The sequence below is a fragment of the Jaculus jaculus genome, chromosome 3 (assembly GCF_020740685.1).
Source record: "Jaculus jaculus isolate mJacJac1 chromosome 3, mJacJac1.mat.Y.cur, whole genome shotgun sequence".
Taxonomy (NCBI): domain Eukaryota; kingdom Metazoa; phylum Chordata; class Mammalia; order Rodentia; family Dipodidae; genus Jaculus; species Jaculus jaculus.
This window is the reverse complement of record NC_059104.1, coordinates 189,603,479-189,630,375: the sequence shown is the minus strand read 5'-3', so window position 1 is coordinate 189,630,375 and position 26,897 is coordinate 189,603,479. Positions and strand designations below refer to the sequence as shown.

Here is a 26,897-nt window from a genome sequence, read left to right as displayed (position 1 = left end):
GTTTTGGGAATGTGTTGATATTGATGATGATGCCAGTAATTATCCATCTTAGAAAGCTGAACTTAAGAAGTCTTAAATATTCGTTTCCAATTTTACTTAGTAACATCAAAATATTAGATGATGAATGTAGTTACTAATCTCCCTTGTTCTGCGGGAAGTGCTGACTCAGCTCAGCTCTTGGTACTTTCCCTGCCACAAGCCCTTCCTGGAGTTCCCTTTGCTCTTGAGGTAAAAGCCAACATTTTTCTCGTGGTCTGTAAGGCCCCAAATGATGCATCCCACTTTCACTTTATCTGTGTCACCGTGGAACACACTTGTACTCTAATCATATGGACCTTTAGTTCTTCACAGATCCTTTCTCATCCTCTAGATAAGTAACTAAATCCAAAAAAAGGATGCTATATTCTCTCCAGGGTCCCATAGCCCTTGAGTGGGGTTGCCACTATAGCGTGCCAGTCATCTTAGAATATTGCCTGGCAGTGTTCATTTTATAAGCATTTGAGTTAATATGTTGAATTGAATGAAATACGGGATTTTTAAATAAGACAGTGTGATCAAAATTATGGTTGAAGACTCAGATCCTCAGCTAGTAAACAGAGGAACTTTCTCAAGTTAGATTCTCTCCCTTTCTTACCAGCCTTTACCAGCTAAGTATATGCAGGCTGTCCACAGACTATTTAGATCAAAAGCATAGGGACGTAGTAGGAGTCTAAGGCTCACTTGTTTGAAATTCAGGTTTTCCCACCTGAGACCTTCCAATCAAGTCCAGACCACTATTTTCCAGTTACTGATGAGTAACATGGAAAGAACTTGTCATTAATTTATAGGTTATTACGTACACATTTATTGAGTACCATGCTAAGCTTTGCAGAACTAAAATATCTCATTGGCTATTGTAAGCATGGAACTTGTAGTATAAAGTAAGAAGCATTAGAAAGATCTAGCCATGGTAGTGGGACTTTTGCAGACTACAGTTAAGCTAGGGAGGAGGGTGCTGTCTTCCAGGAATTCTAGGCAGAAGGAAGACCTTCAGCAAGGCATGATGGACAGAGGGTCTGGGCATGTTAAGAACGTCTCAAGTCAAGTATGCTTAATTTTGATTTTTCTTTCAGAATTTGCTATCATGTTTTCACTTTTTCCTAACCCTCCTGTTTTCTTCTCTGCTAGTAGTACTGAGCAAGACTTAGCGCCAGACTGGAAAAAGATACTGTCTAAGCTCTGAGACTAAGTTAAAGGGTAAGGCCAAGTCCAGCATGTGAAGATGCTCATGCACTGTACTGTTAGGGTGGGATTGCCTCTCATGTGATGTCCTCACCCTTAGCACCTCAGGATGTGACTGTTGGAGAGAGCCTTTCAAGAGGCGATTAAGGTTAAAGTCGATCATGTTGATGGGCCTTGATTTATTCTAATGTCCTTGTCAAAGGAAGAGTTTAGGTTACAGACACATTAAGAGGGAAGACTGTGAAGATACTATGTGAAGTTGGCCCTGTGTAAACCAAGGAGAGAGGCTTCATGAGAAACCATCCCTGCTGGCCCTTGATCATGGACTTCTGTGAGAAAATTTTTGTTGCTTGAGCCACCCAGACAGGTATTTTGTTACGCCCGCCTTAACAAACTAATTCACATATCACAAAGTGGGAATGGAGAGAGATATATGCTAGCGGAACCCTGGAACTAGAAGCAAGGAGACCTGAATGAGGCAAGGAAGGTGAGGGAGAGAGCAGAGTCAAAGGATGACTGACTTAGCTTCCATGCTGGGAGTGCATGAATGGGATGGTGAGGATGGTACCTGAGATGCAGCCGAGGACGAGGCGGATGCATTGTCTTTGTAGGCATGGCACATACATGTATCCCTCAGCTGACATCATAGTGTATTGCTCTAAAGTCCTCACAGGGCCTAGTCTGAGACAGTGCCTAATCAGTGCTAAGTAATTGCTCATTTTAAAGATAGTTTCTCTGGGACTTGGAACACAAAAATGCCCAGTGTTGCATAGTTTTATCAACAGACTTTTGTTGCTTTCATTTCATTGCACTGAGATGAGAAAATGCATAGTTGTTTTAAAGGAGAAAGGGAGAGAAACTGAAGCTGCTGAGACTAGCTGAAGAGGCAGACATGTCTAATGGGCTGGATTTTATTGGTGAGGCTAGAAATTTTTAAAAAAATTTTTAATTTATTTGAGAGTGACAGAGAGAGAGAGAGAATGGGCATGCCAGGGCCTCCAGCCACTGCAGTGCGCCCCCTTGTGCATCTGGCTCACGTGGGTCCTGGGGAATCAAGCCTTGAACTGGGGTCCTTAGGCTTCACAGGCAAGCGCTTAACCACTAAGCCATCTCTCCAGCCCAAGGCTAGAAATTTGATGTAAGAAATTTCAAAAAAATTGTCAAGCCCCAGAGAATATTCTAGAATAACAGAAAATCATCTTCCTATCATTTATAACACAGAACTGAATGAGCTTTGTTGACATTTCTCAGTTTTCACAAGACATGTAGTTTTGCAAAGCCTGTGATGGGACAAAACAACCCAACTTTTTAGCACTTTGCTTAATTTTGATTTTTCTTTCAGAATTTGCTATCATGTTTTCACTTTTTCCTACCCTCCTATTTTCTTCTCTGCTAGTAGTACTGAGCAAGACTTAGCTGCCAGACTGGAAGACTGCTGTCCTTACGTATGTTTCTCCTCTCCTTTGCCAGCTGAAACCACATCCATTCACTACAGCTACTTTTTTAAACTGGTGCTTGTTCTTGGGAATCTTCCTCTATCTACAAAAAAAGACACCAAGTAATACAAGATTCCACTAAAACATTTATTGATCGCTTCTCCCACTCTAAGAATTGTAAATAATAGAGCATCTCTTGAAGATTAAAATTTAAATAATGCCTTCCAAAGATCTCTCCTCACTTCGGTATAGTCTACATTCACTGAAGAAGAGGACCACTATCCAACTAGCAATGGGGTCGTGTGGGGGAAGCTCGCGTCTGCGGGATTACTCGGCACTGCTTCCAGAAAGCTGTCGAAGGCTGTAAGGACGTGTGAGCCTTTTCACTCCTTCTTTTCTACTTGCTGTGTAAGGCCTCCGAATCCAATGCCTGTGGGGCCAAAATTTTTGGCGTAGCAAACTGTGAATGAGAAGGGGATGAGGGAAGAAGGAATAGATTTATTATTGCTACTTCAGATCCTTCTGCCTGGACACCATCCTTTGTACCTGCTGACATGCATAAGTTAACTTCTAAGGAAATTCAACTTAGGTTTGCTAGCAGAGATCTTTTTCTTTGGAGATCACAGGGCTTGAAGACCTTTTCTCATTTGAGAGCCCATGCAGTCTCGGTACAGGTGAGCCACCCAGCCTTGCCTCCCTGCTGCCGCCTGCTACCCTGGCTTCCTCCTTTCTCCAGGCATTCAACAGTGCATACGGTTCCTGGAACGTACTGTAATGCACCTCGCTGGGTCACGCCTCCGGTCCCTGGAATCCCCTGTCCCAAGCCCAGAGTAAGCAAGTCTCAGAATCACCCTAGGACTGCCTTCCTCCATGGGGTGCTGCTCTGTGAATGTTCTCTATTATAGCCGTTCTCACTGTGAAATGCATTTGTTTCCTTGTGGTCTTCCTGCTGGCTCCAGCCAGATTTCAAGGTCTGTGGCCTATAAACTCTGTCTCTTAAGTGCCTGTCAGATGATAAATTAGTTCACACTTTGCATCCTGTGTTGTCATGGGAAAGGCTTTGTCAACTATAGTCTTTGGGCTTTTTTGAAATGGAATGTTACTATACAGTCCAGGCTGGCTTCACACTAGCTATGTAGCCCTGGCTGGCAGTGAGTTTGCTGCCCTCTTGCCTGAGCCTCTTGTAGGCATGTGCCACCTGGTGTCTGTAGTCTTGGTTAAAAACCCCCTTTTCCACTGCTACCTACACCCCACTCCACCATCATTAAGCTCTCTGAGGAACCAACTAGGCCTGAGATGTTCTGGGGTTGAGGACACAGTCCTTTGTTCCCAGTATACCTTCTTTCCATAGTGTCAGGAAGGAGCTGAACCTCATCTGTGTGCAAGACCAGGGGATTCTGGAGGCAGCTAGGGGCAGAGTCACAAGGACCAGGAGGAGGGGTAGTTCTGTCCCTGTGCTTGCAGTGACAAGACTTGCAACATCAGGTACAGAAATGTCAGGCAGTAAGGGGAAGGGTGAGGGAAGAAGGAACAAGCAAAGAGGGGCTTAGATAAACCTTGAGAGACAGGTAAGGCCAAGCTTAGACCCTTCTCCCCGGCTCCAGGCTCTATCTGCCTGTCACATAAAGATAGGGTTTGGGTTTTCAGAAGGGCCTGTGGTGGTTTGTCTATGCCTGGGGCCTCTTCAAAGCCAAAGGTAGCTGCTACTCTGAACCACTGAACATCAGCAAGTGCTGGCTGGGGAAGCCTAAAACTGGGGCTTCTGGTCTCACCATTGTCCTGAGGTGAGCTGGCTCTCCATGCTGAGAGCCCAAATCCTGCTCAGGTTGAGCAGCCCCACTCCAGACAGACACAGCAGGTCTCCAGGTATGATGCAGTTCCTTTCCCAAGGGCCTTTCTAGGGCAAACCCATTTCAGGAAAGTCTATGGTGTTACTGACCTTTGCAATAAAGCTCGCCATCTTTGTCAGTGACATTCGTGGACTCCAGACTCTTCCCACAGATGGCACAGCGGAAGCAGGTCTTGTGCCAAGGCTGAGGGGCACAGGAAAGTTGAGTGTCAGAGAGGTGGGCAGCACATTTGAGTTCCAGTTCAAGCCCCCAGCCAGTGGCACACAAGGAGTGTCACTATCTTAGTCTTTCCCTCACTTAATGCCACCCCAATGCAGTGTTTCCAGGGTTTGAAGAAGTACAATGCAGTGATGTTGGGCAGCAGTTCCCAGAGCCCTATAAACGGCGATCTGTACGGGTGTTCCTTCAGAACAAACTGAGCAGGAAAGTGCTTCCCCAGAGTGAAAAGACCTGAGGAGGAAACTGGTCGAGAAAGTACTTGGCCTTAAGTAGGCCATGATGTATTGGGTATAAAGTTCAAGAAGGTTAAAAGGAAAAACCAGACAGATTTTCAAACAGTCCAGCCTTGTTTTCACTATCTGCAATTGTGATAGCAGAGTAGCATGGTGTGATGGTTTGATTCAAGTGTCCCCCACAAACTTAGGTGTTTTGGATGGTAGGTTCCCAGCTGATAGAGATTTGGGAATTAAAGCCTCCTGGAGAGAGTGTGTTGTTAGGTGTAGAGTTATGGGTGTTATAGCCAGCTTCCCTTTGCCAGTGTTGGGCACACACTCTTGCTATTGTCCACCTGATGTTGGCCAGGGGGTGACATCCACCCTCTGCTCATGCCATTGTTTCCCCCTGCCATCATGGAGCTTCCCTCTCGAGCCTGTAAGCCAAAATAAACCCACAAGCTGCTCTTGGTTGGGTGATTTCTACCAGCAATGCAAACCTGACTATAGCACATGGCTTGGAACTTCAAGAAGGCTGCCTCCCTCATGTCTGCCAGGCATGGCCTCGTGGCTATGGCATGTCTATAAATGTCGTATCTTTGTGTGGTGACAGTCCTTACTATTCAAGTCAGAACTCTTCAAGGCCTCTGTCCTTGCATTTAATATGAACAAGATATTTCTCTTTCATGAGGTCCAGTTCCTTCTGTGAACACCCTGGCTTTTGGCCTGAACCCAGAGCTTTGGGGCAATGTGCATAACTGCCTCAGACACCTGATGGCTCCTGAGAGCCAGGGCATTTGTGGTTGAGGGCACATCTCTCCTGCTGTGAGGTGGTGCTGTGTGATGACAGCATCAGATTGAGTAATGCAGTGGCGATGGGTTCCCACTGCTGACAGTTCTGGAAGGACTTGGACACTGAAGCACGGGGTGCTGTGTAGCTTGGTATCCCTAGAGCTTACTTAGCTGGATGCCTTCCCTCTTGCAGCTTAATGTTTGTTACAGCAATTCACCACTTCTAGCTTTCCAAGGATACTAGGTGCCAAGCATAGTCTGGGGAAATGGAAGAGGATACATGGGATCTAAATAAGTCTAGGACCTATGAAGGACCTGGCCCGCCCCCACCCACAGTTCCTACTTTCATTTCTCCCAACTGATGCAGTGGAGATGAGCAAATGCCATTCAGCCTTACCTTGCCACCTCCCATGACCTTCTCAGCAGCGTAGACTGACTTTCCACACCGGGGGCACTTCTCTGAAGCTCCAAACTTTGCAGTGAACTTGGAAGGGTTGCTGGCAGTAGCTGAGCGTGCCGGCTTTGGGGATCTGGTAGAGACAGACAAATGAAATATAGACCTCCCTTGGCACACATATAAAAGGTGTGGGCTCAAATGAGAATCCTCACTTCTCTGTGCCTCTGTCTCCTAGAAGGTTGTATGGGGTGGGGGATGCATGCGAAAACACTAAGGACCAACCAGTGAATGCTAGCCAAATGGACTTCATTCTTTCCTTCCTGTTGTAAAACACAGCAAGTGTTCCATGAGTGTTCATGTGTGTTACTATCACATTGTGTTATCTGCCATGCTTGTTTCTTCAGATTTTTCTCTACTGACTTGAAGCCCACCAGTTTGTTACCTGAACTAAGTTGTGAAAATCCTAGGGCAAGATAGGATCTTGACTGTGCTAATCAGTTCCTGACAAGCCACAATGCAGTGGTCTGATGCAGTCCTTACCACAATTACAGCCTGTCATGCACACAAAGGTCACCTGGCCCCCTGAGAGCAGTATCCAAAATAGAGAGACAGGCTGAGCCTCTTGCATCTTGAGACCCTACGGTGTGCCCTCATACTTGGTACCTCTTGAGCCTCATCATAACATTGTGAAGTGAGAAGGACTGGTTGGAGGAGAATGAGGACCAGAGGGTAACAAGACCAGGCAGCTCCTAACATGGAAGTGGGAAGAAACCCAGACTCCTGCCACTCTTTCTAGCATCAGGAAGTTGGCTTAAGTAAAACAAGGCAGAGGATGCAGGTGGCATCATCTCTTTAAGCATGTCTGCAGCTGGGATGGAGTAATAACAGAAGTTAACAGAAGTTCTCTCTCTAGGTTGAGTAATCACAGCCTCCAGTTTACCAGGCTTTAGGGTAAATTACTCTGTTGAAGGGACCAGATGGCTCCTCAGGTGTGAACTGCTCTCTGGGAAGACCTCCATAAGACACTTCCTCAGTTTGTCTGGCCGTTTCTGGCCAGTCCCACCTCTAAGCTGAGTTCAGAGATCAGCTGGTCCCATAGCAGCTGCAGACTAGACCATCAGTCTGTCCTCAGTTCTGGGTGGAGGTCAGTGTGATGTTCACACAAGTGGGCCCAGGGAACAGACTGAAAGTTGGTGGTGACCACTGTTATTCCTCATTTCCTAATGATTATATTGGAGGAAATTAACACTGTATCAGCAACAGGCAGCCAGGGAGACCCACAGAACAACCATAATTGATTGTTTACTCCTGAGACTAAGCCAACCCTCCAACTCCTCCCTTACATTGTAGACATTAGTCATCTTACAACCTAAGGAAGAACTATTTTGGTGACAAGCACACAACAGACAATGGCCATCGTTTCCCTGCCATCTTTATGTGATTTACACAGGAACCCTCAAAGGAGAAGAAAAGAGACTCCATGCTATTTGCAAAGGTCAAACAATGGAACATTTGTACATTGTGAGTTTTCTCTTACATGCATGGTGTAAAAGTAATTGCACTCTAGAAAGGCAGATAATTTAAGAAAGTCTTTGGTGAGATGGCATATTGTTAGAACTTGGTTAGACTGAGTATTCCTATTGGCAAGTCAACAATAGAGTCCATTCTCCCCTTCCAGAAAATGTTGCCATGGGAACAGAATGAACTGTCCTGATAATTGGAGACTCTATAATGGGGGAGGAAGCATGGCAGGAACTCACTGTTGGAACTGCAGGCCGAGGTGCTCGCCAGTGTCTGTGCTTAGGCAGCCGGCGCCTTGTCCGTACCCGATCCCCTTGGGGCCATACCTGCGCCCATAGCAGACCTTACAGTAGATCTCTGACTCATGAGCTGCCACTGTGGTGCTGTCCAGAGCCTTCCTGCAAGCCACTGCAAAGGAAAGAGTGGGTTAGAGGGCTTGAGTTGAGCTCCTTCTGCCCCTTCCTGTGCCTGATGCCGTCCATGCTCAGGACTCTATGCCAAAACCACAACTGTGACACCTGACAGGGGCATATGTCTTGAGTCACAGACTCCAAGAAGGCCCAGTTTCACAGAGAAGGGAAGTGTGTTCCAGGTACCCAGCTGGAAAAGAGCAGAGGTCAATATTGCAACCAGGTGTAATGTCTCAGACCTGACAGGAACAACCTCCCTGGCCCAGGAATCATGGGAGTTTTTCTGGGTGACATCAAGGAAGTGGAGGGAGGGCTTCTTTCCTCCTTACAGCCACATAGAAATAAGATCTGAGTAGTTTTTGTGCTCATCATAGTCCTTGACGACACTGTGCTATTTGGGCATACGGTTCACGTTGGGAGCAGCTTGGGTCCAGTTCTGGATTCAGGACCAGGAGTGGGGCAAAAGGAGCAGACCTAGCTCACAGTCCCCTTAGGCTTCCACTGGGCCCAAGTTGCCTATTGCACATGTAATTTATCACCAAATATAAAGTTACCCATCCCCAGTTTTCTAGTGACAAGCTATAGAAGTATTTCTTTTTTGAAAACTTGATTGAATATTGAACCCAAGGCCTCGGCGCATTGTGCCAAGCATTCATCACTGAATTACACCTGCAGCCCAAGGCAAAAACTTTTAGAGATGTAAATGTCAAATCATTTTCTATAATATACACTAACAAAATATATTATTGAAATGGAAATGTGATTTATTTTTAATTTTATGCCAGTTTGGGCAATGATGGTGCAAACCTTGGCCAGTTCTGGCCTCTGACAAGCTTTTGTGCACAGCAGTAGAGAGCTGTCTGTCCAGTATGTGCTGAGCAGCTGCATGAGGTCTGTAAGCACAAGATGCCTGCCTGACTTCAAACACTCCAAGCACACGCAGAGAATGAAAAGTATTCTGTGAATCATTCATGGAAGACTACACAATGGAATTACATTTTAGATAAAGTGGGCTAAATGAGACATTTCAAAATTACATTTACCTAGCTTTTTATTGGTATATTTTTAAGATGATGAATACTGGAACATCAAAATTTACATATGTGGCTTACATTATGCTTCTTTTGGACAGCACTGATATGGAAGATTAAATCAAGTCTGGAAATTTCTCAGCAAGCCAGGACCACACTGGCAGGGAGACAAATTACAATAGATGCTGTCTCTCTGAGCCCTGTCCTAATGACTGGAGGCTTGGTAGGAGCCTGGTCAGCCTCGCGAGGGTAACAGAAAAAGGTACTCCTCTCCCTCTGTCCGCCACCTCTGAAAGTCTCACTGCTCAGCTCCCTTCACACCTGCATGCTAGGTTAGAAGGAAAGGGGTGCCTGCCCACATCCCTCTGCCGTAGCTCCATTGAGTAGACATCTGCTACCTGGGAAAGACAAGACGCATCCACGGTGGCAAGACTTCCTGATTATTTCCTGTTCCTACACAGGCATCAAAGCAGGACAATGCCTGGGAGGGCTAAATTCCAGATGGTGGACCCCAGTTTCATCCTGGAACAAACCATTTATGGGAATAATCATCTCCATCTTATTGATGGAGAAACTTGAGTCCCACCATGGGGAAAGGATGAACCCAATATTGCATAGTTAGCACATGGCTTTAGCTCTTGTTTAATTCCAATGTTCTTTCTAATCCTTGTTTATAAAGAACACTTGCTATTTTGAGACAAAGGCCAAGGGCTTATGGAATGCATTCTTGGTTCTGTGTAAATTTTGGATAGTTGTAATAACAATGCATCTGAGGGACGTATAAGATGACTTGGAAACAATTTTCTATCATTAAAGCCCAAAGTATCTGTAAGTCTACACATCTAGTTGCCCATAACAGTGTCCTTAATGCAGCTGATAACTTGTCCCTGTTTCTGGCAGCATACAGTGGAATGTCTTGCTGCCCTCACAGTTGGAGCCCAGTTCTTTACTTCCATTTGAAATCTCTTGGAGGTACATGGATACCTTACAGCCACTAGGTTGAAGCATGGGGGTGAGATGGAGTGGTGTAAGTGTGGATGGCTAAAGAGGAGGCCTCCTAAATAGCACCAAGACTAGCCAGCCCTTGAGCCATCCATACAGATAGGAGAGGATATTAGTGGTCATTGTAGAGTCATGTCCACTTTCTCCTGGTCAGCTAATGGGAAGCCCACAGGATGTGATGTCAGGTAGCACTGGCTGAGAGTCTGAAGGTACAGGAACTCTTCCCCATTCTGCTGTAGGCAGGGCTTAGACCTGAGAAATGACTTGTATGAAGTTACATGGCAGACTCCTGAGGAGATGGTAGGAACTCACACCTCCACCCATCCACCCAGTTCCAGCATTTGCAAATTTGAGTCTGGCAGTTGATGTTTCAGATTTCTTTCATGAAACTCTGAATCCCAGTCCCTGAGCTTACAGAAATGCCATGTGCTGTCCCTGTGTGACATGAGTTCTTTCCTAGGAAATACCAGGCACAGCTGGCTTCTGTGACAGCTGGCCAGTGAGCAGCACAGAAAGCCAAACCCAGCCTGGCTCCAGATAACACTTGACATCCTTTCTCTGCCAAGTCACGCTTTGCAAATGTCACCCTGGGTCCTGGCTTTCCTCACACACAGTAGGGCAGGCCTGCTCGGCCTGAATTGGAGCTCAGGTAAGCCTTACTCCTGCAGCGAGTGGGGCCCACGAGCTAGTTCTCACAGGATCCCAGGTCGTTGCTCCTGCATGCTGCCCACTGAAACCTCTCAGGGTGAACTCAGAAATGCTCCCTGGGCCCCCGGGGTCCACCCAACTCACTGCAGTGGAAACAGGTCTTGTGGAAACTCCTCCCATTGCACTGGATTTCTTCTGCGTGGTACACAGTCTTTTCACAGGCTCCACATTTCGCTCCTCCACCCAGGTTTGGCATCTTGAAGACTCTGACCAAGGTCAAGTCTAAGGATATGAAGCAAATACCTGTATTTAGGTAGCATCAGAGATCCCAAAGCCAGGAACCAGCCATGTTTGTTGGTTTGTTCATCCATCCATTCATGCATGCAGTCATTCAACAAATATCTACTTTGTGCGAGTAGTTCAGACTCTCATGTGGCTCTCAGTCATCCCTCTCATTAAGTTGACTCAAAATTTTCTGTTAAATTTTAGTAACATTTGTCCCTGTGTATCACAGAATTCCTGGAAGGAATGGATAGCTAATTTTATGTCCATAAATATACAAATATTTTTACCATTGTTTTCCAACTAAAAGTTTTAAATTAGCCCATCAGAGGTGGGGTCACCTCTGAGCATGGCATTATGTTCTTATCTAGCTCGGTGCTTCCAGGCCACCCGGGCCCTTGCTACTGTGCAGTCGCTGGCTTGGTACCCCTGGGGATGGGCAGCGTTGGTGTTGCTGATAGCAGACCACCCCTTGGGTAGCAGCTGCCAAAATATGTGACATAAAAATTCCCTTCTTAGATTTGTCCCTCTTCTCTGCGCCTCCCTTTTGAAGAAGTCATTGTGCAGGCAGTAAAATAGTGTCACTCCAGTAAATCAAGACTCTGGAAAGTGGCCCTGGGCTCTCAGCCACCATGAACTGATTTACTGTATTCAGAGGAAGTCTTCGTATGCCTTCTTTTTGCCTCTTCCCACTTAGTGGGAAAAACTTCACCCTCTCAGCTGCGTCCGTGTTGCTTGGAGAGACACAATGACACATTGTGCAGAAAGGGACTCCACAGAGGAAGGTGCCTGCCTGTCCCTACATTCTTAAGACACATTCTGTTTGAAAGAGCTGCATATAGCCACAACATCTTTCTCTCACTGGCTTTTGAGCTTGGGGCTTATAAGATAATAAACAAAGGTTTGTTTGTTTGTTTTGTTTTTCTGAGGTAGGGTCTCACTCTAGCCCAGGCTGACCTGGAATTCACTATGTAGTCTCAGGGTGGCCTCGAACTCACAGCGACCCTCCTACCTCTGCCTCCCGAGTGCTGGGATTAAAGGCGTGCACCATGACACCTGGCTAAACAAAGGTTTTTTGCTGCAGTTTTCATATATGAAGTCAAGTATTATGTTTCCCCAGTGGAGAACACAATCAGCTGTTGATATTCAGTGAAATTCTTGAACTCCTGCCAGCTGCCCAGGAGACTGAATTTTTCCCAGGATCCTTTGATTTCCAAGAAGTCTGGTGTGTCACCTTGTCATCAACACTAAGTGCTATCAGGCCACTCCAAGGGACTGTTCTGACCTTCTCTTTCCCTTCTGGGAAGTCAGTCACCTTCTTATAATAGCTGCCGATTATAACACTAACCCTCCTGTGCCATCTGCTCCAGGTTATGTCTCACAGCCTCTCAGTGAAACAGCAAACAGACCCCTGAACCTGATGCTGGGACTGACGGGAATGTCCTGTCTAAACATCCCCCAAAGTGCCTTTCCCCTGAGAGGTTATATTAGAACATCCCATGTTTCCCCTTATAGAAACAGACGTCTCTGTTTATCTAGTAAAATTTTAGAAGATAACTTCAAAAATAGGAAGTTTCAAAATAGAAAATTCCTATTTCTGCAGTTCACTTGATTTAGTATAATGGAAAGAATTTGAGGTCAAGCCTGTGTTTATTCCTTTATTTGTTCATACCTTCATCTACCACACATGTACCACCTGCCTGTCCAGCATCAAGTACTTCTCTAAGTACTCAGTGGTGGATCCCAGTGCCCAGTGCTTCCCTGGGTGCTCAAAGGTGGATCCCACTGTCCAGTATTACACTGGGTTCACAGTAGTGAGTCCCAGTATCCAGTACTACTCAGCAGTGGATCCCAGTGTCCAGTAGTGCACTGGATACTCAAGGGTAGAAATGGAAGGAACTTAGAGGAATGAGTGAGTTGTGATCCGGGCTTTGAGAAGCCCTCATGCTAATGAAGAAGATAGACAGGAGCTAGAAAAGCTTGGCCCAGAGGAGAGTCTTGTGCAAAGTGCTGTGGAAATCAGACAAGAGATGGGCAGTGAGGGGTTGGAGTTCATTGAAGAGCTTGCATTCAAACAGCTATGAAAGGTGAGCAGATAGAGACAAAGGGGAAGGATATTTCAGGCACAAAAAAAAAAAAAAAAAAAAACAAGCAGGAAGGCATATTAAATTAATATCCCCTAAAACAACCTCAGTAGTTTATTTTGGACTCCATCCAAAGAATAAACTCTTGGAATAGATTTTTAAGATTGACCTACTCATTTACAACCAAGGTGGTTGCATATATAATAGACATGTAGAGATATTTTCTTAGGTTTTTCCCAACTCCGTCCTTCTTTCATGAAAGATAATACATTTTCTAGGAAAAAAAAAAAACACAAAATCGTGTAATTTTGGTCATGTTCATTTTGATCCTGCATTTCAGTATAATATGAAATAGAGGAGAAATGTAATATATTTCATCTGGGAACATGACAGAGACACTTGTGAAATTAATGATGTATAAATTTTCAGTGAGAACAATCCTAGGTCAGATTTCTCATTTTATAACTTCATTGATTTCATTGGCATGTCATGTAACTTAATGGGAGACCAATATGCCTCTTGGGAGAAAAAAATATATATATATTCATACTCAAATATATGTACTGCTTAGACATACTTTTCAAAATGAGGATAAGATTACAATAATATCTCCTTCACAAGCTAATGCACCCCAGTGCGGCTTGTTTTTAAGTGATCATAACTGCCACCAGACTCCAAGCACAAAGTCAGAGTGCCTGAGTATTCAATTAGCTGCTGCTAAGTTCCATTTCTAAAGCTGGGAATGTAGCAGTGCAGTTTACAACAGAAAATGTTTTTAGTTTCCTATAAGTGCTCATAGGCCAAAAGGCAGAGGGTATTATGAAGTGTCCTGAACCCAAAGACATGGATTCTAGTCATGACATGACCTTGAATTTGAGTGGAGAATCATAATTATAATAATACTATGCACAGGACCATTATGAAGGTTATGGGACTGTGATGGAACTGTGGGCAGTATGAAGAAGCTGTTCAAAGGTTATTTGGAAAGCACCAGTGTCCTAACTAAGCCCCTGACTTGAGAGCACAGTCGTGCTCTGGCTTCCAAAAAGCCTTTTCAGCTTCCACATTGCTTCAAATTCCTGTGTCTCAACACTCAGGGCTAGGCGCCGGATGTGAATTTACATTGGCATGGTACCAAGAGATGGGCCATTTGTTTATCAGTGTTGCCTGGAACTGGCAAGGGTCATAGAAGGTAGGGCACCAAATATAGGCTTGCCTGTCACTCAGCCCTATTTATCAACCTTGGTCACAATCCCCATCATACCACCTGCCACTATGCTCAGGGCCAGCTTCACAGACAAGTCATGGGTCAAGGTTGAAAAGGGAGGTAGGGATTCATGAGAATGGAGTAGAACACAGGGCCCCGTGTCAACTAGGGACAAGTTATCCCTTAACCCAGGGATAGATTGACGAGTAAGTAGTGTTGTGGGAGAGAATTATGCAGGAATAAACTGCAATGAGTGAGTGGGATTGGATGCAAACCCAAGTTCTAGCTCCTTCTTGCCTCAGCAAAGCTGTGTGGTCCTCTCTGAAATGAGGAAAACAGTCCTTCCTATCTCTGCATTGCTCAGAGAATCATTTCCATTCATGTATTATCAAACCACTTCTCAAATATACATCACTGTTATAACAATGCTAATTTGTTCTGTAACTTGAACTTTCCTGTGTGTGTGTGTACATTCTTTAAATTGTCTATACTGGGGCTGGAGAGATGGCTTAGCGGTTAAGCGCTCACCTGTGAAGCCTAAGGACCCCGGTTCGAGGCTCGGTTCCCCAGGTCCCATGTTAGCCAGATGCACAAGGGGGCGCACGCGTCTGGAGTTCATTTGCAGAGGCTGGAAGCCCTGGCGCGCCCATTCTCTCTCTTTCTCCCTGTCTTTCTCTCTGTGTCTGTCGCTCTCAAATAAATAAATAATTAATTAATAATAACAAAAAGCAATAGAAGGAGATTTATTCATTAAAAATAAATAAATAAATAAATTGTCTATACTGGCTGAGACTCTGTGACTAAATGGCAATCGTTACTAGCACGAACACACATATTACCCCTGAAGCTGACATGGAAAACAGCCCTGGCCAGGCGCACAGCACACCTCGTGATCAGCAGCCCCTCCAGGTAAGTGCTTCTGAGATGCTGACTTTTCAGATGGGGAAATGAACTTGAGGAAGTCACATCCCTTGTCTTAGATCTTGTGGCTGGAATGCACCGCATGGTGCCTTTGACTGGGAAGCTGTGCCAGCTGGCCACTCATCAGTGCCACTGTATGGGCTGCCTAGTACCATCCGGCACAGCAGCATGTGTCATCCCACTTTGCAGATAAAAAGACTAAGCGGAGAGCTTGGGTACCTTGCCCAAGATCACATGACTGCTCAGTGACAGAGCTACAGCCTGAAAGTTTAGTTAACCTGGTTCAGTTTGCAAATTTCTCTCACAGCATACAGACCAGGGAGCAGGCAGGAGCTAGCTAGCACCCCAGGTGGGTGGGAGTTGAGGTCCAATAGACCCATCATCTCTCACTGGGACACAGCATTTGATAGTGGGTCACAAGGAATTCAAAGCAGTGACCAAAAGGACTTTGTAGGAGTCAGAGGCATCCAAATATGGAAAGGGCACCACTGAACTGAAGAGTTACCACTCAGTATTGTGTTTGGGCTCCTGTGGGGATGGATGGCCAAATGGCTGCAGTGTAGTCAAGGCCCCTTCAAGGGTTCTTAAAGGCATGGGACTGATTTTAAGAAGCCCCCCTTGCAGAAATGCTGCTCAGTGGCATGTCCTGTCACACGCCATGTCTTCATGCAGAAAGACGGCATAGCCTATGACAAGGAAAGAAGCCAACCAAAGGCATATTGCTCCATTTCTTGGGCACAGCCCTCAAGCATGTGAAGACGTGTTGAAAGGCTGTTCCAGAGGGCAAAAGGACCCCATTAGCTAGTGGTTCTGAGCGCAGGCAAAGGTTTTATGATTTGTGTTACTTCATTATAATGGTGGTGGATGGTGTTATTATTAGCTGTATAGTTTTTTAGTCTATAAAAAGAACAAAAAACAAACCTCCTCCTACTTCTAGGCCCCGTGGTTCAAGCTGTGAGTCAACTCCATTTCACAGCCTTCAAGTTTGCCACCAAGGAGTGGCCAAGCCAGCAGGGTGAGGTGCAGCTAGCTGCCTGGACTTTGACCGCAAGTTGATCAGGGTTCCAGCCTTGGTTCTAGGCCTGACCTGCCTCTCTTCAGCTCTGGCTGACCTAACCTTGCTGGTCACCTGGGATTTTAAGGGAAGAAGTACACCCATACAGGGTCACCATGGCCCAGAGACTCCCAGAGTAGGACAGTCAAAGGCAGTGGCTTCCTTCTACACTTGGCCCACATTGCTGGCCTTTTCACAAAGCCCGGGACGCAGTCGGGCCTTAGAAACCACACGAGTGTTGGCTGTCAGGCAGGGTAGACATAGCACTAGGTGAGGGCTACTCGAGCATGGTCCTGGCATGCCTGCTCTAACATGGCCTCTTGGCATGGCTGGCTTCTGTTCTTGGAACTCGTTCTTGGTTCTGTTTTGACCTTCGTGCTTTAACAGATCACTTTGTACCCTGGTGTAAGTCCTGGCTATGCCAATTTCTAGCCTCATGACCCTGTGTGATAGCCACACTTCCTTAAACTTTAGTTTCTTCTATGACTTTTCCAGAACTTTCTGTGAGACATAAATAGGCTAATGTTTATTCTGAAATGGCCAACAGCAGGATACCAACCCTGTGTTCACAGTCAACCATGCCAGAACAATGGCCTCTGTGAGACTCAGAAACAGCCCCTTTCTTCACGGGCCCCAGACAATCAGAGTCCCTTGCTACTCCTGCCCTGGGATGGAGATTCATACCCCGGCAGGCATCACGGTGCTCTGGGATGGAGATTTACGCCTAGGCAGGTGTCACAGTTCCCTGGCCAGGAAGCCCAGCCCACTGAACAGTGTTCCAGACATCTGAGTGGCTAGCATGTTGGAACATAGCCTTCCTGACGTCGTCATCCCCTTGTCTTCTGTCCCTGGGCCTGTATCCTTCTTCCTGTCAAACAGAGTAGTCAGCTAGCTTCCAGTCAGCGCGTTAGCCGCGTGGCTTCTGCACTTTTCTCATCACTGTGTACTTCACAGGAACCCCTCTGTGACCCAGCAAAGGCCTTGAAACTTTCCTGAATGGCCTCGCTCCCTCACACAGATTTAGTCAACTTCCCAAAGCACTTTGCTGTACTTTATCACGTGCAGCCCTCCCCAGTCCTTTCCAGGCAGGTTGCTGTACTTCAGAATGAAGACTTGAGGGCTGGAGAGATGGCTTAGCGGTTAAGCGCTTGCCTGTGAAGCCTAAGGACCCCGGTTCGAGGCTCGGTTCCCCAGGTCCCACGTTAGCCAGATGCACAAGGGGGCGCACGCGTCTGGAGTTCGTTTGCAGAGGCTGGAAGCCCTGGCGCGCCCATTCTCTCTCTCTCCCTCTATCTGTCTTTCTCTCTGTGTCTGTCGCTCTCAAATAAATAAATAAAAAATTAAAAAAAAAAAATGAAGACTTGAAAGCTCAGACATATTCCGAGCTAGAATTTGAGCTGACTGTCTTAGGACAGATTTGCCTTCTTTTCTTGTCTCCTCCTTATGGCTCCCAAGGTTCATGCATTTGTACTCTACTGGGGTTCAGTCTACACTTCCTGGGCGAGGCTACTGTCTGTTGAATGCCCCTGCTGGCTCTGCTCACCCTGCCCCCTCGCTGCCTCTTGCCTCTGTGCAATAGCTTCTCCTGTCTCTGGTGGATGGCTGGTGTGTCCCAGTGACAGGGCACCTGTCTGCCCAGCTTAGGGGTGGAACCAAGCCCTGGGCCAGCTGCACCTCCTGCCTAACAGCAGGCTCATTGCCACTAACCACAAATGACCCAGTAGTTCAGAAAGGGGCCACAGCCAAATGGGGGGAATTTTCCCACATTTTCTGGATCATAAAACAGTTTTACACACATTGGGAGGAACTGGTGGGACAATGGAAGATCTTATGGTCAGAGGGTTGAGGTGATTTCACAAAGATAGCCATGGTGCTGCTTCATAGAACACATCCCCTGATCTATTTCTCCATGGAAACCTGTATAGCATGTTCATCTTATATCATTTGCCTGGGACTCAGTCCCATGAATAAACCAAGACTTGAGATTCTGCCATTTCCCCACGCAGAGGGGTCATGGTCTGCCTTTCCTTGCCTGCACAATTCTGCGTTGACCTGACCCAGCCCTGGAGCAGGAGATGGCCCAGCCCACACAGTAACTCACACTGTGCTGTTCTGCAACTAGAAAAGCCTCCTGTGGTCAGCCAGCTCCTCCGTGAAGGAGCCACTGCCCTGGCTCAGGACTGGGGCAGAAATCAGGAGAAGCGGCAGCTTTGATCTAAGGCAGAGCTCTTCTCAGACCATGGCTTAGATCACTGCTCATTTTCAACCAACCTTCTGCCTGCCAGATATTAAAAAGAAATCCTTGACTGAAACTAGAGGAAACACTGGGAATCACCCCTCACCTGAGCTGGGAATTGTCTGCCATTAAATGAGATCTCATTAGCCAGCACTAAGTTAGAGCTTTTAATGATTTTCATCATAGCAATGTCTATTTTAGGACCCATTTTGATTAATTTTAAATAATTAAAGGCATGACGGTCACTCAATATCTTTGGGTGGGATATAACATCTATTAAAACCATCAAACCTGAAATCTCAGACATCCATTCACACCATTGGAATAACACATTTCCTCACTTTGAATCTGGGAAGGCTCTCTTCTGTGATGTTAGATCTATGGTAGCTGTTTGTAACTGTGCAGTACTTTACAGTTTGGAAAACCAGTACCATATTCATATCAAACCCTTGAAGAGAAAGACACCAAGACTTAAATCCAGGGAGGTCCTCTCAGCCCCTCAACCCCTGCTTCCATTGCAGTATAGCTCTGTTGGCTTTTGGTCCAGCGAACTCTTCATTTCTTTCTGCTCCCCTGCATCCCAAATATGACACCAGGAGCCATCTCATCATGAACGTGCTTGTAGACCAAATTAACTACAGTTGGAATTTCCAAATCTATCTTCTTTGTAGAGCTAGGAAATCAAACCCAGGCCCTTGTGCATGCTAGGCAGGTAGTCTACTACTGAGCTCCACTTCTGGTCCCCAAACCCTCAAACATTCATCGTGCTCTTAGGAATTTCTTAACAATTACTGAGTCTACATGAGAATCGGGTATCACTGAAACCTCCCCACATGCAGCCAGAGTGGGTGCAAGTAATTGGGATTAAAGCCCACCCCCACTATAGAGGACCCCGTGTAACCCCAGGCAGATACCCAGCCCCCCCCCCCCAAGGCCAGCTGTCTGCTTTGCCTTGCTTACCTGCCCGTATGGTCTCTGTTGGCTCAACTGAGGTTGGGGGCTCTTGTCCGCTTTAAATATATGGAGGCTGTCACCAGCCTTGGCTTGTGGAGGGAAGGGCAGGAGGGAGGCCGAGGGGAGAGGGTGAATAAGACATGAGTAACACAACTGCTATCAGAGGCTGAAAATAGCCCGTGACCAAAGCCCTGAGTTTTGTTCCCCCACCCCACGCCAGCTGGGAGACTCTCAGAGAACAATATCACTTGGTTCTGTTTTAATTGCCATTTGCTGATGGCACCACGGGACCCACTTGTGGAGCATATCATTTCTGATCAAGTGTCCACACTGGGAAGAAGAGCAGAGGTCCATCTACCAAAAATCCATTCCCTGGGCCCCACTGGCTCCCTGTCCTGGAAACGGACCCGGGATACCTGTAAATGAGTCACGAGCCATGCTTGGGAGCTCGCTGGAATTCTGAGACCCAGATCACTACACTCGTGAGGAGAACTCAGAGCTAAAAATAAGAGTGATGGGGGTCTAAAGAGACACTTAGCTAATCTCTTCAAGGAGGTCAGCTAGCCATACAGGCCTGTCACTCCTGTGTAAGAACGTTTTCTCACATTTTGTTCATAATCTTTTTATGGGGGGGTAAGAATTTAATCCAGTGATATACATCTTTAATCCCAGAATTTGAGAGACAGAGGCAGAAAGATTACTGTAAATTCGAGGACACTTTGGTCTACGGAGTGAGTACCAGCCAGGCCAGCAACATCTACATAGTTACACTCTGTCTAAAAAAGAAAAAAAATGAAGCAGCTATGCATCATTTTTATTATATAAGCTTTGGCAACTCTTTGTAGACGTGCTTTTTCTTTAGCAGTCTAAAATTTCTCAGCCTAGCCTGTACCTTCTGGCTTTGGTTAAGCATCATGGATTCTTATGAATCATAAAAATTAACAGCTGAGGGCTGGAGAGATGGCTTTGCACTTAAGCGCTTCCCTGTAAAGCCTAATGACACCAGTTCGAGGCTCTATTCCTCAGGATCTATGTTGCCAGATGCACAAGGGGGATCATGTGTCTGAGTTCGTTTGCAGTGGCTGGAGACCCTGGCATGCCCATTCTCTGTCTCTTGATGTCTCTAACTGCCTCTTTCTGTTTTTTGCTCTCAAATAAATAAATAAAAATAAAAAATAAACAAACAAAAAAACAAATTAACAGCTGACAAGAGGTTCAGAGAGTTAAATACCAATCCTTCGTGTTGTAGATGAGGAAACTGAGGCACCAAACCCAGACAATGTTGGTCTGGATTAGGATTCACATCTTTCATTCTTCAGGCCAAGGCACGTTTTACTCATGTTGGCTTGGATATTGGGTTTTGGTAGTTATGCCCCAATCATATTAATTGTTCAGTTTTGTGTTTACAAAGCTTTTGACTGAATGTGATGTATTTCGTGAGGGGCTTGTGGTGATTTCACAAATGTGGCCAGGAGAGTACACGGAGAGAGTATATTACGTCCTTAATAAATTCTCACATATTAAAAGAATCTTATCATGGGGTGGTAAGAGCTGCTGTAACAAATGCCTCTGGAAGTACAAGATGAAGGGATCAGTGCAGGCAGTTCCTTCTGGACCAACCTTGGTCTGTAGTCAGTCATCTCCACCTGTCTTCATGCGGTCTTCTCCCTGTGTATCTGTGTCCTCGTCTCTTACAGTGATGTCAGCCATATGGGATTAAGCCCACCTACATAACTTCCATTTACCTTAATTACTTCTATGAAGACTCCATTTCCAAATACAGTAATGCATCTTGAGCGTTAAGACTTAAACATGAATGTTGGAGGGACCCAATTCACCCATAATCTTACCATCCACTCAAATGCTTGTAGGCTTTGAAAAATCTAATCTAAGCCGGGCGTGGTGGCGCATGCCTTTAATTCCAGCACTCGGGAGGCAGAGGTAGGAGGATTGCCATGAGTTCAAGGCCACCCTGAGATGACAGAGTTAATTTCAGGTCAGCCTGGGCCAGAGTGAGACCCTACCTTGGAAAAAAAAAAAAAGAAGAAGAAAGAAAAATCTAATCTAGCATTCAGAACTTGGAATTTTTTTTATTATGGTTTAATAATGTTGTCTTATTCTTATTTCTTTTTTACCTTGGTTTGCTTCCTCTGAAAACTTTTATGATATTTTTCTTAATTATAGTATCTTCATTAGTCATTTTAAACTGAAAGTTCATTTCTAAATTTTTTTTTAATTTATTTGAGAGCAACAGAGAGAGGAAGAGGCAGATAGAGAGAGAGAGGGAGAGAATGGGCATGCCAGGGCCTCTTGCCACTGCAAACGAACCTCAGGCGTGTGCGCCCCCTTGTGCATCTGGCTAACATGGGTCCTGGGGAATCGAGCCTCGAACTGGGGTCCTTAGGCTTCACAGGCAAGTGCTAAACCACTAAGCCATTTCTGCAGCCCTGAAAGTTGATCTTTTTCAGGTTTTGGGACTGTCTTAATTCTTCCCTCTAATCCCCATTCATAATTAGAACTTTATCTTTTTATGTTCATTTAAGAATTCCTTAGCTTGAGCTGTACATGGGGGCACACACCTTCAATCCCAGCACTTGGGAAGCACAGGTAGGAGGATTATAGAGATTGAGGCCACCCTGAGTGAATTCCAGATCAGCCTGAGCTAGAGTGAGACCTTACCTGCAAAAACAAAAATAAACAACACAAAAAGAATTCCTTAGCTCAATTTTACATAGAACTAATCTTCATGTCATCACAGTACACTCTGCTACTTATCTCTTTTTATTTATTTATTTATTTTTTTTTGAGGTCAAGTCTTACTATAGCTCAGGCTGACCTGGATCTCCCAAGCTGGTTTCAAGCTCAGGGTGATGCTCCTAACTGTGCCTTCTAAGTTCTGGGGGAAAAGGTGTGAGCCACCACGCTATCCTGCTCTGTGTTCATTTTTTTAAATAACCATTTATCTTTTAAATGAGACAGTGTGGTGATTTGCATGTAAAATATACACCATAGCTTCCTGTGCCTTAATTCTGAACCTCCAGCCGGTGGTACTGTTTGGGGGATTGGGGAGCCGTCCTGTGTCTTAACACTGAACCTCTGGTCGGTGGTACTCTTTGGGGGTTGGGGAGCCGTCCTGTGTCTTAACACTGAACCTCTGGTCGGTGGTACTGCTTGGGGGTTGGGGAGCCGTCCTGTGTCTTAACGCTGAACCTCTGGTCGGTGGTACTGTTTGGGGGTTGGGGAGCCGTCCTGTGTCTTAACGCTGAACCTCTAGTCGGTGGTAGTTTAGGGGTTGGGGAACCATTCTGTGTCTTAACACTGAGCCTCTGGTTGGTGGTACTGTTTGGGGGTTGGGGAGCTGTCCTGTGTCTTAATGCTGAACCTCTGGTCAGTGGCACTCTGGGAGTTGGGGAGCCGTCCTGTGTCTTAATGCTGAACCTCTGGTCAGTGGTACTGTTTCAGGGATTGGGGAGCCGCCCTGTGTCTTAACATTGAACCTTTGGTCGGTGGTACTATTTGGGGGTTGGGGAGCCATCCTGTGTCTTAACGCTGAACCTCTGGTCAGTGGTACTCTTTAGGGGTTGGGGAGCCGTCCTATGTCTTAACACTGAACCTCTGGTCAGTGGCACTCTGGGAGTTGGGGAGCCGTCCTGTGTCTTAACACTGAACCTCTGGTCGGTGGTACTGTTTGGGGAATAGGGGAGCCATCCTGTGTCTTAACACTGAACCTCTGGTCAGTGGTACTGTTTGGGGGTTGGGGAGCCGTCCTGTGTCTTAACGCTGAACCTCTGGTCAGTGGTACTCTTTAGGGGTTGGGGAGCCGTCCTGTGTCTTAATGCTGAACCTCTGGTCAGTGGTACTGTTTCGGGGATTGGGGAGCCGCCCTGTGTCTTAACATTGAACTTCTGGTCGGTGGTACTATTTGGGGGTTGGGGAGCCATCCTGTGTCTTAATGCTGAACCTCTGATCAATGGTACTCTTTAGGGGTTGGGGAGCCATCCTGTGTCTTAATGCTGAACCTCTGGTCAGTGGTACTGTATGGGGTATTGGGGAGCCGTCCTGTGTCTTAACACTGAACCTCTGGTCGGTGGTACTGTTTGGGGGATTGGGGAGCCCGTCCTGTGTCTTAACACTGAACCCCTGGTTGATGGTACTCTTTGGGAGGTTGGGGAGCCGTCCTGTATTTAATATTGTACCTCTGGTCGATGGTACTGTTTGGGGAGGCTTTGGAGCTGTCCAGAAGTGGAGCCTTGCTGGAGGAAGCAGGGCACTGGAGCTCGAGGGCATTAGAGCCCTGCTTACCCCACTCAGCTCTCTTTCTCCTGGAGAGAAGATGAGAGGCTGGCCCTGTGTTCTTGCAATCCATTCCCTGCCATAATGACACTCGTCCTTGATGCTGCAAGCCAAAGTGAAGCCCTGTCCTTTTGTAGGCTGCCTCTGGTCACATGTTTGGTCTCAGCCATGAAAAGTAACTGCTATAAAAAGTATCCTATGAAAATAGTCTAGGCTGGCCTTGAACTCAAGATTTTCCTGTCTAAGTCTTCCAAGTTCTGTGATTACAGGTGTACATCACACCTTGCTCTATATAATTTTTAAATGTCTAATTTTTTTCACAGACCTATTTTTTTTAAATTTCTTCACATTTGTTACTTATTTTACCAGTTGTACAACCAGATTGAGTGAATTTCAATTTAGGAGTGTGTTGTGCCCAATCATGCCCCATCTTCCTCACAGCTTCCTTATCCCCCTAGTACTTTCTCAGTTTAGGAGACTGTTGTGTCCGGTCATGCCCAGCCTCCCTCCCTCCCTCCCGGCTTCCCTTCTCCCTAGTACTTCCTCAGTTAGGAGTGTGTTGTGCTCGGTCATGCCTGTCAGAGACCATGACCTGACCGCCCTAGGACAAAAGAAGAACTAACAGCCTTCATATGGCCCCTCACTGCCCTGAGGACAAAAGAGAACTAGCAGCCCTCATGCAGCCCCTCCCCCGAGAACAAACAGCTGCTCTGGGAGACGTCACAAGAGAGATTCCGAGAAGATGCTCCAGAAGATTACGGCCAGGTGGCCCTACTTCCTCCTTCCTTGTACCCCTTCCCCCTTCTTCCCCCCTTATTGCCCTACCTGCTGGATGATTATAAAAGAGCTAAAAAATCCAACATTAAACGAGACCTTGACAAAACCTCCGCTTGGTCTCCTTCTTCTTTCCCGCCCGTTCTTTCAGGTTGCAGCCCTCCTCGACCACCCCACGGAACATTGGCCCTGCAGGTCGGGGGCACATGCCCAGCCTTTCTCCCGGCTCCCCCACCCCCAGTGTTTCTACTTTCTTCACAGCCCACTTTTGTTTTATGAATCACATATCATCCTTAATCTCTGCAAAGATATTATTTATACTAATTTAGGAGGAGTTGTCTGTTTGCTCAAGTGACTCTCTTTTCTTGGATTGTACTTTTTTTCATAAGTTTAATGTTATTCTACATGATGCTGGGTTTTTTTTTATCCATTTGGTTATGTGTTTTGCATTGTACTTGAGAATTCCCCTCTTCATAGAACCACTTCATTTTGAAGGGGCTTCCCCACCATGATTGTGGGGCAGGGATGCAGGGTGACTAGCCGTGTGGTATGTTGGCTTGTCATCTGAGGCTGGGGGCCGGTAGTAGTATCCGTTCTGGAGGTGGCTGATTCTCTGGGGATTCTCCCAGTCTTGCCTGCTCCTTAGCCTAGAGCCACACTGTCATGTGAGGGCTGCTTCTGGCCCTGGATCCATTTCCTTATCCATCATGAGGATGATTGATTGCCCAGAGCCTCTTCCATGTTTCTACCGATGCCATGATTGGAGTGCCCCAAGTAGTTCCCGCCCCATGTAAGGGATGCCCAGCAATCTGCAGGCTTTCTCTCCTTGGCCACCCCCAGCTCCCAGCTATCTGGGAGTCTTCAGAGTTTCTCACTTACTGATGGACTCTCGTCTGTTGTTCCACAGTGTGATTTCTAATTTACCTCCTGCTAAACCACTTTCTGGGGCCTCATAGTTTGTGGGCAATGTTGCAATTATGCCGTTCAACTGAGTACCCAATAGCCACATGTGACTACTTACACTGAGGTTGTTTAGAATTAAATAAAAGTTGATTCATCAGTCTTAGCAACCACAAGGGCCCAGTGCTTACACAATGAATGGTATAGATATAGGCCCATCATTAAAGAGAGCTCCACTGAATAGGATGCCCTACAGCTTCTTGGTGCGAAAGATGAAGAAATCCAAGTTCTGTTTGGGTTGTTATGAGAAATAGCTAACGGGAAGCATGCTTTGAGCATACAGCAGGGAGCTGATCAGGAGCCACTGAAAGTCACTCAGTGGTAAATGAATAGCAATACTAAGACCTTCATACATGGTTCCTGCCTCACTCTCTCCCCAAAATAACCACAAATGAGTAAGTCACCAAGCAACAAGTCACAAAGGGGCTGAGTAAGAGAGCAGAGGAGACAATGAGCCCAGTCTCAAAACATACACCGTAACCGTCACTTGTGGACTTGGGATCGGAGAGGAAAGGTCACTGCACCAGACTTCACCTCAGTCTCGCAGTAACTCCCAGGAAGGTGCTATTATTCCCTCACCACATGGCTGAGCAATAAAATCCATGCAGTTCATTAAAACGTCCATCCTCCGCCCACACGCTGGAGTCAACAGCAATGTTAAAGCCAGACCCCACAGCTGCCTCCCCTTTGAGCTCTTGGAGCAACTAAAAGCTAGCAGGTCACTGGGAAGTGCCCACACCAAGGCAACAAAGAAATTCAAACCCAGACCGAATTCTAAAACCCTTCTACTCCAGTTGTCCTGAAGTTGGGTTGACCATGCTCTCTTCGGCATACATTTTTTGAGCAGCACACGCTTGTATTTAGGCATGTATACATTTGTTTACTTATCACTTACAAGTGCATTTCTATAATGTGTACGCTCATGGAGCCCAGTGAAAAGTATCACTAAAGAGCGTGAATATAACGACATGCTCTCCTCGCTGTCTTCCCTGTATTCTTCTATCACCTCACATGTTGCCAGGTCATCCACCCTCTCTACCGCAGAAATCACTTCTCTGAGCCACACAAGAGAAGGACCATTTGATAGGAAAGCTTGTATGCTTGGGAATCTCCACTTGTTCACCCAAGAAAGACCTCTCAAAGAAACATAATTAGCCCATAATGTATGTGATGCCAACTGCATCCTTGGAGAAACAAGGGCTTTACACTGTTTCTACACGCCACTGGTCTCACACTTGTGGTTGGTTCTTGTTTCATAAGAGAATTAGCTAGCCTACCCCTCAAAGGTTGCTCCTGGCCATGTGTCCTATCTGTGACAGGCACCGAAATGGGCAGAAAAACACCTAAGTTCATCAAGATGGGTCTTCTCCCCAAGCAGGGAGAAAACATTGTC

General features: G+C 46.2%; 1 protein-coding gene across 1 annotated transcript; it reads right to left on the bottom strand.

Moving 5' to 3' along the window:
- Positions 1-3,040: 3,040 nt before the first annotated feature.
- Csrp3 (cysteine and glycine rich protein 3) lies at positions 3,041-19,520 on the bottom strand. Its single transcript, XM_004650809.2, has 6 exons — positions 19,484-19,520; positions 10,884-11,021; positions 7,888-8,056; positions 6,128-6,260; positions 4,597-4,690; positions 3,041-3,117 (listed from the first exon to the last, which is right to left on the bottom strand). The coding sequence occupies exons 2-6, from the start codon at positions 10,993-10,995 to the stop codon at positions 3,041-3,043; spliced, it is 585 nt and encodes a 194-aa protein (XP_004650866.1). The 5' UTR covers positions 10,996-11,021; positions 19,484-19,520.
- Between the last annotated feature and the right edge of the window lie 7,377 nt (positions 19,521-26,897).

Bases quoted from the DNA above. Each gene is read 5' to 3' on its own strand.
- Csrp3 (XM_004650809.2), bottom strand. From the start codon at position 10,995: ATGCCAAACCTGGGTGGAGGAGCGAAATGTGGAGCCTGTGAAAAGACT. The intron at 8,057-10,883 runs GTGAGTTGGGTG...TTTCCTTTGCAG, and splicing joins CAAGACCTGTTTCCACTGCA to TGGCTTGCAGGAAGGCTCTG. The intron at 4,691-6,127 runs GTAAGGCTGAAT...TGTGCCCCTCAG, and splicing joins AGGTCATGGGAGGTGGCAAG to CCTTGGCACAAGACCTGCTT.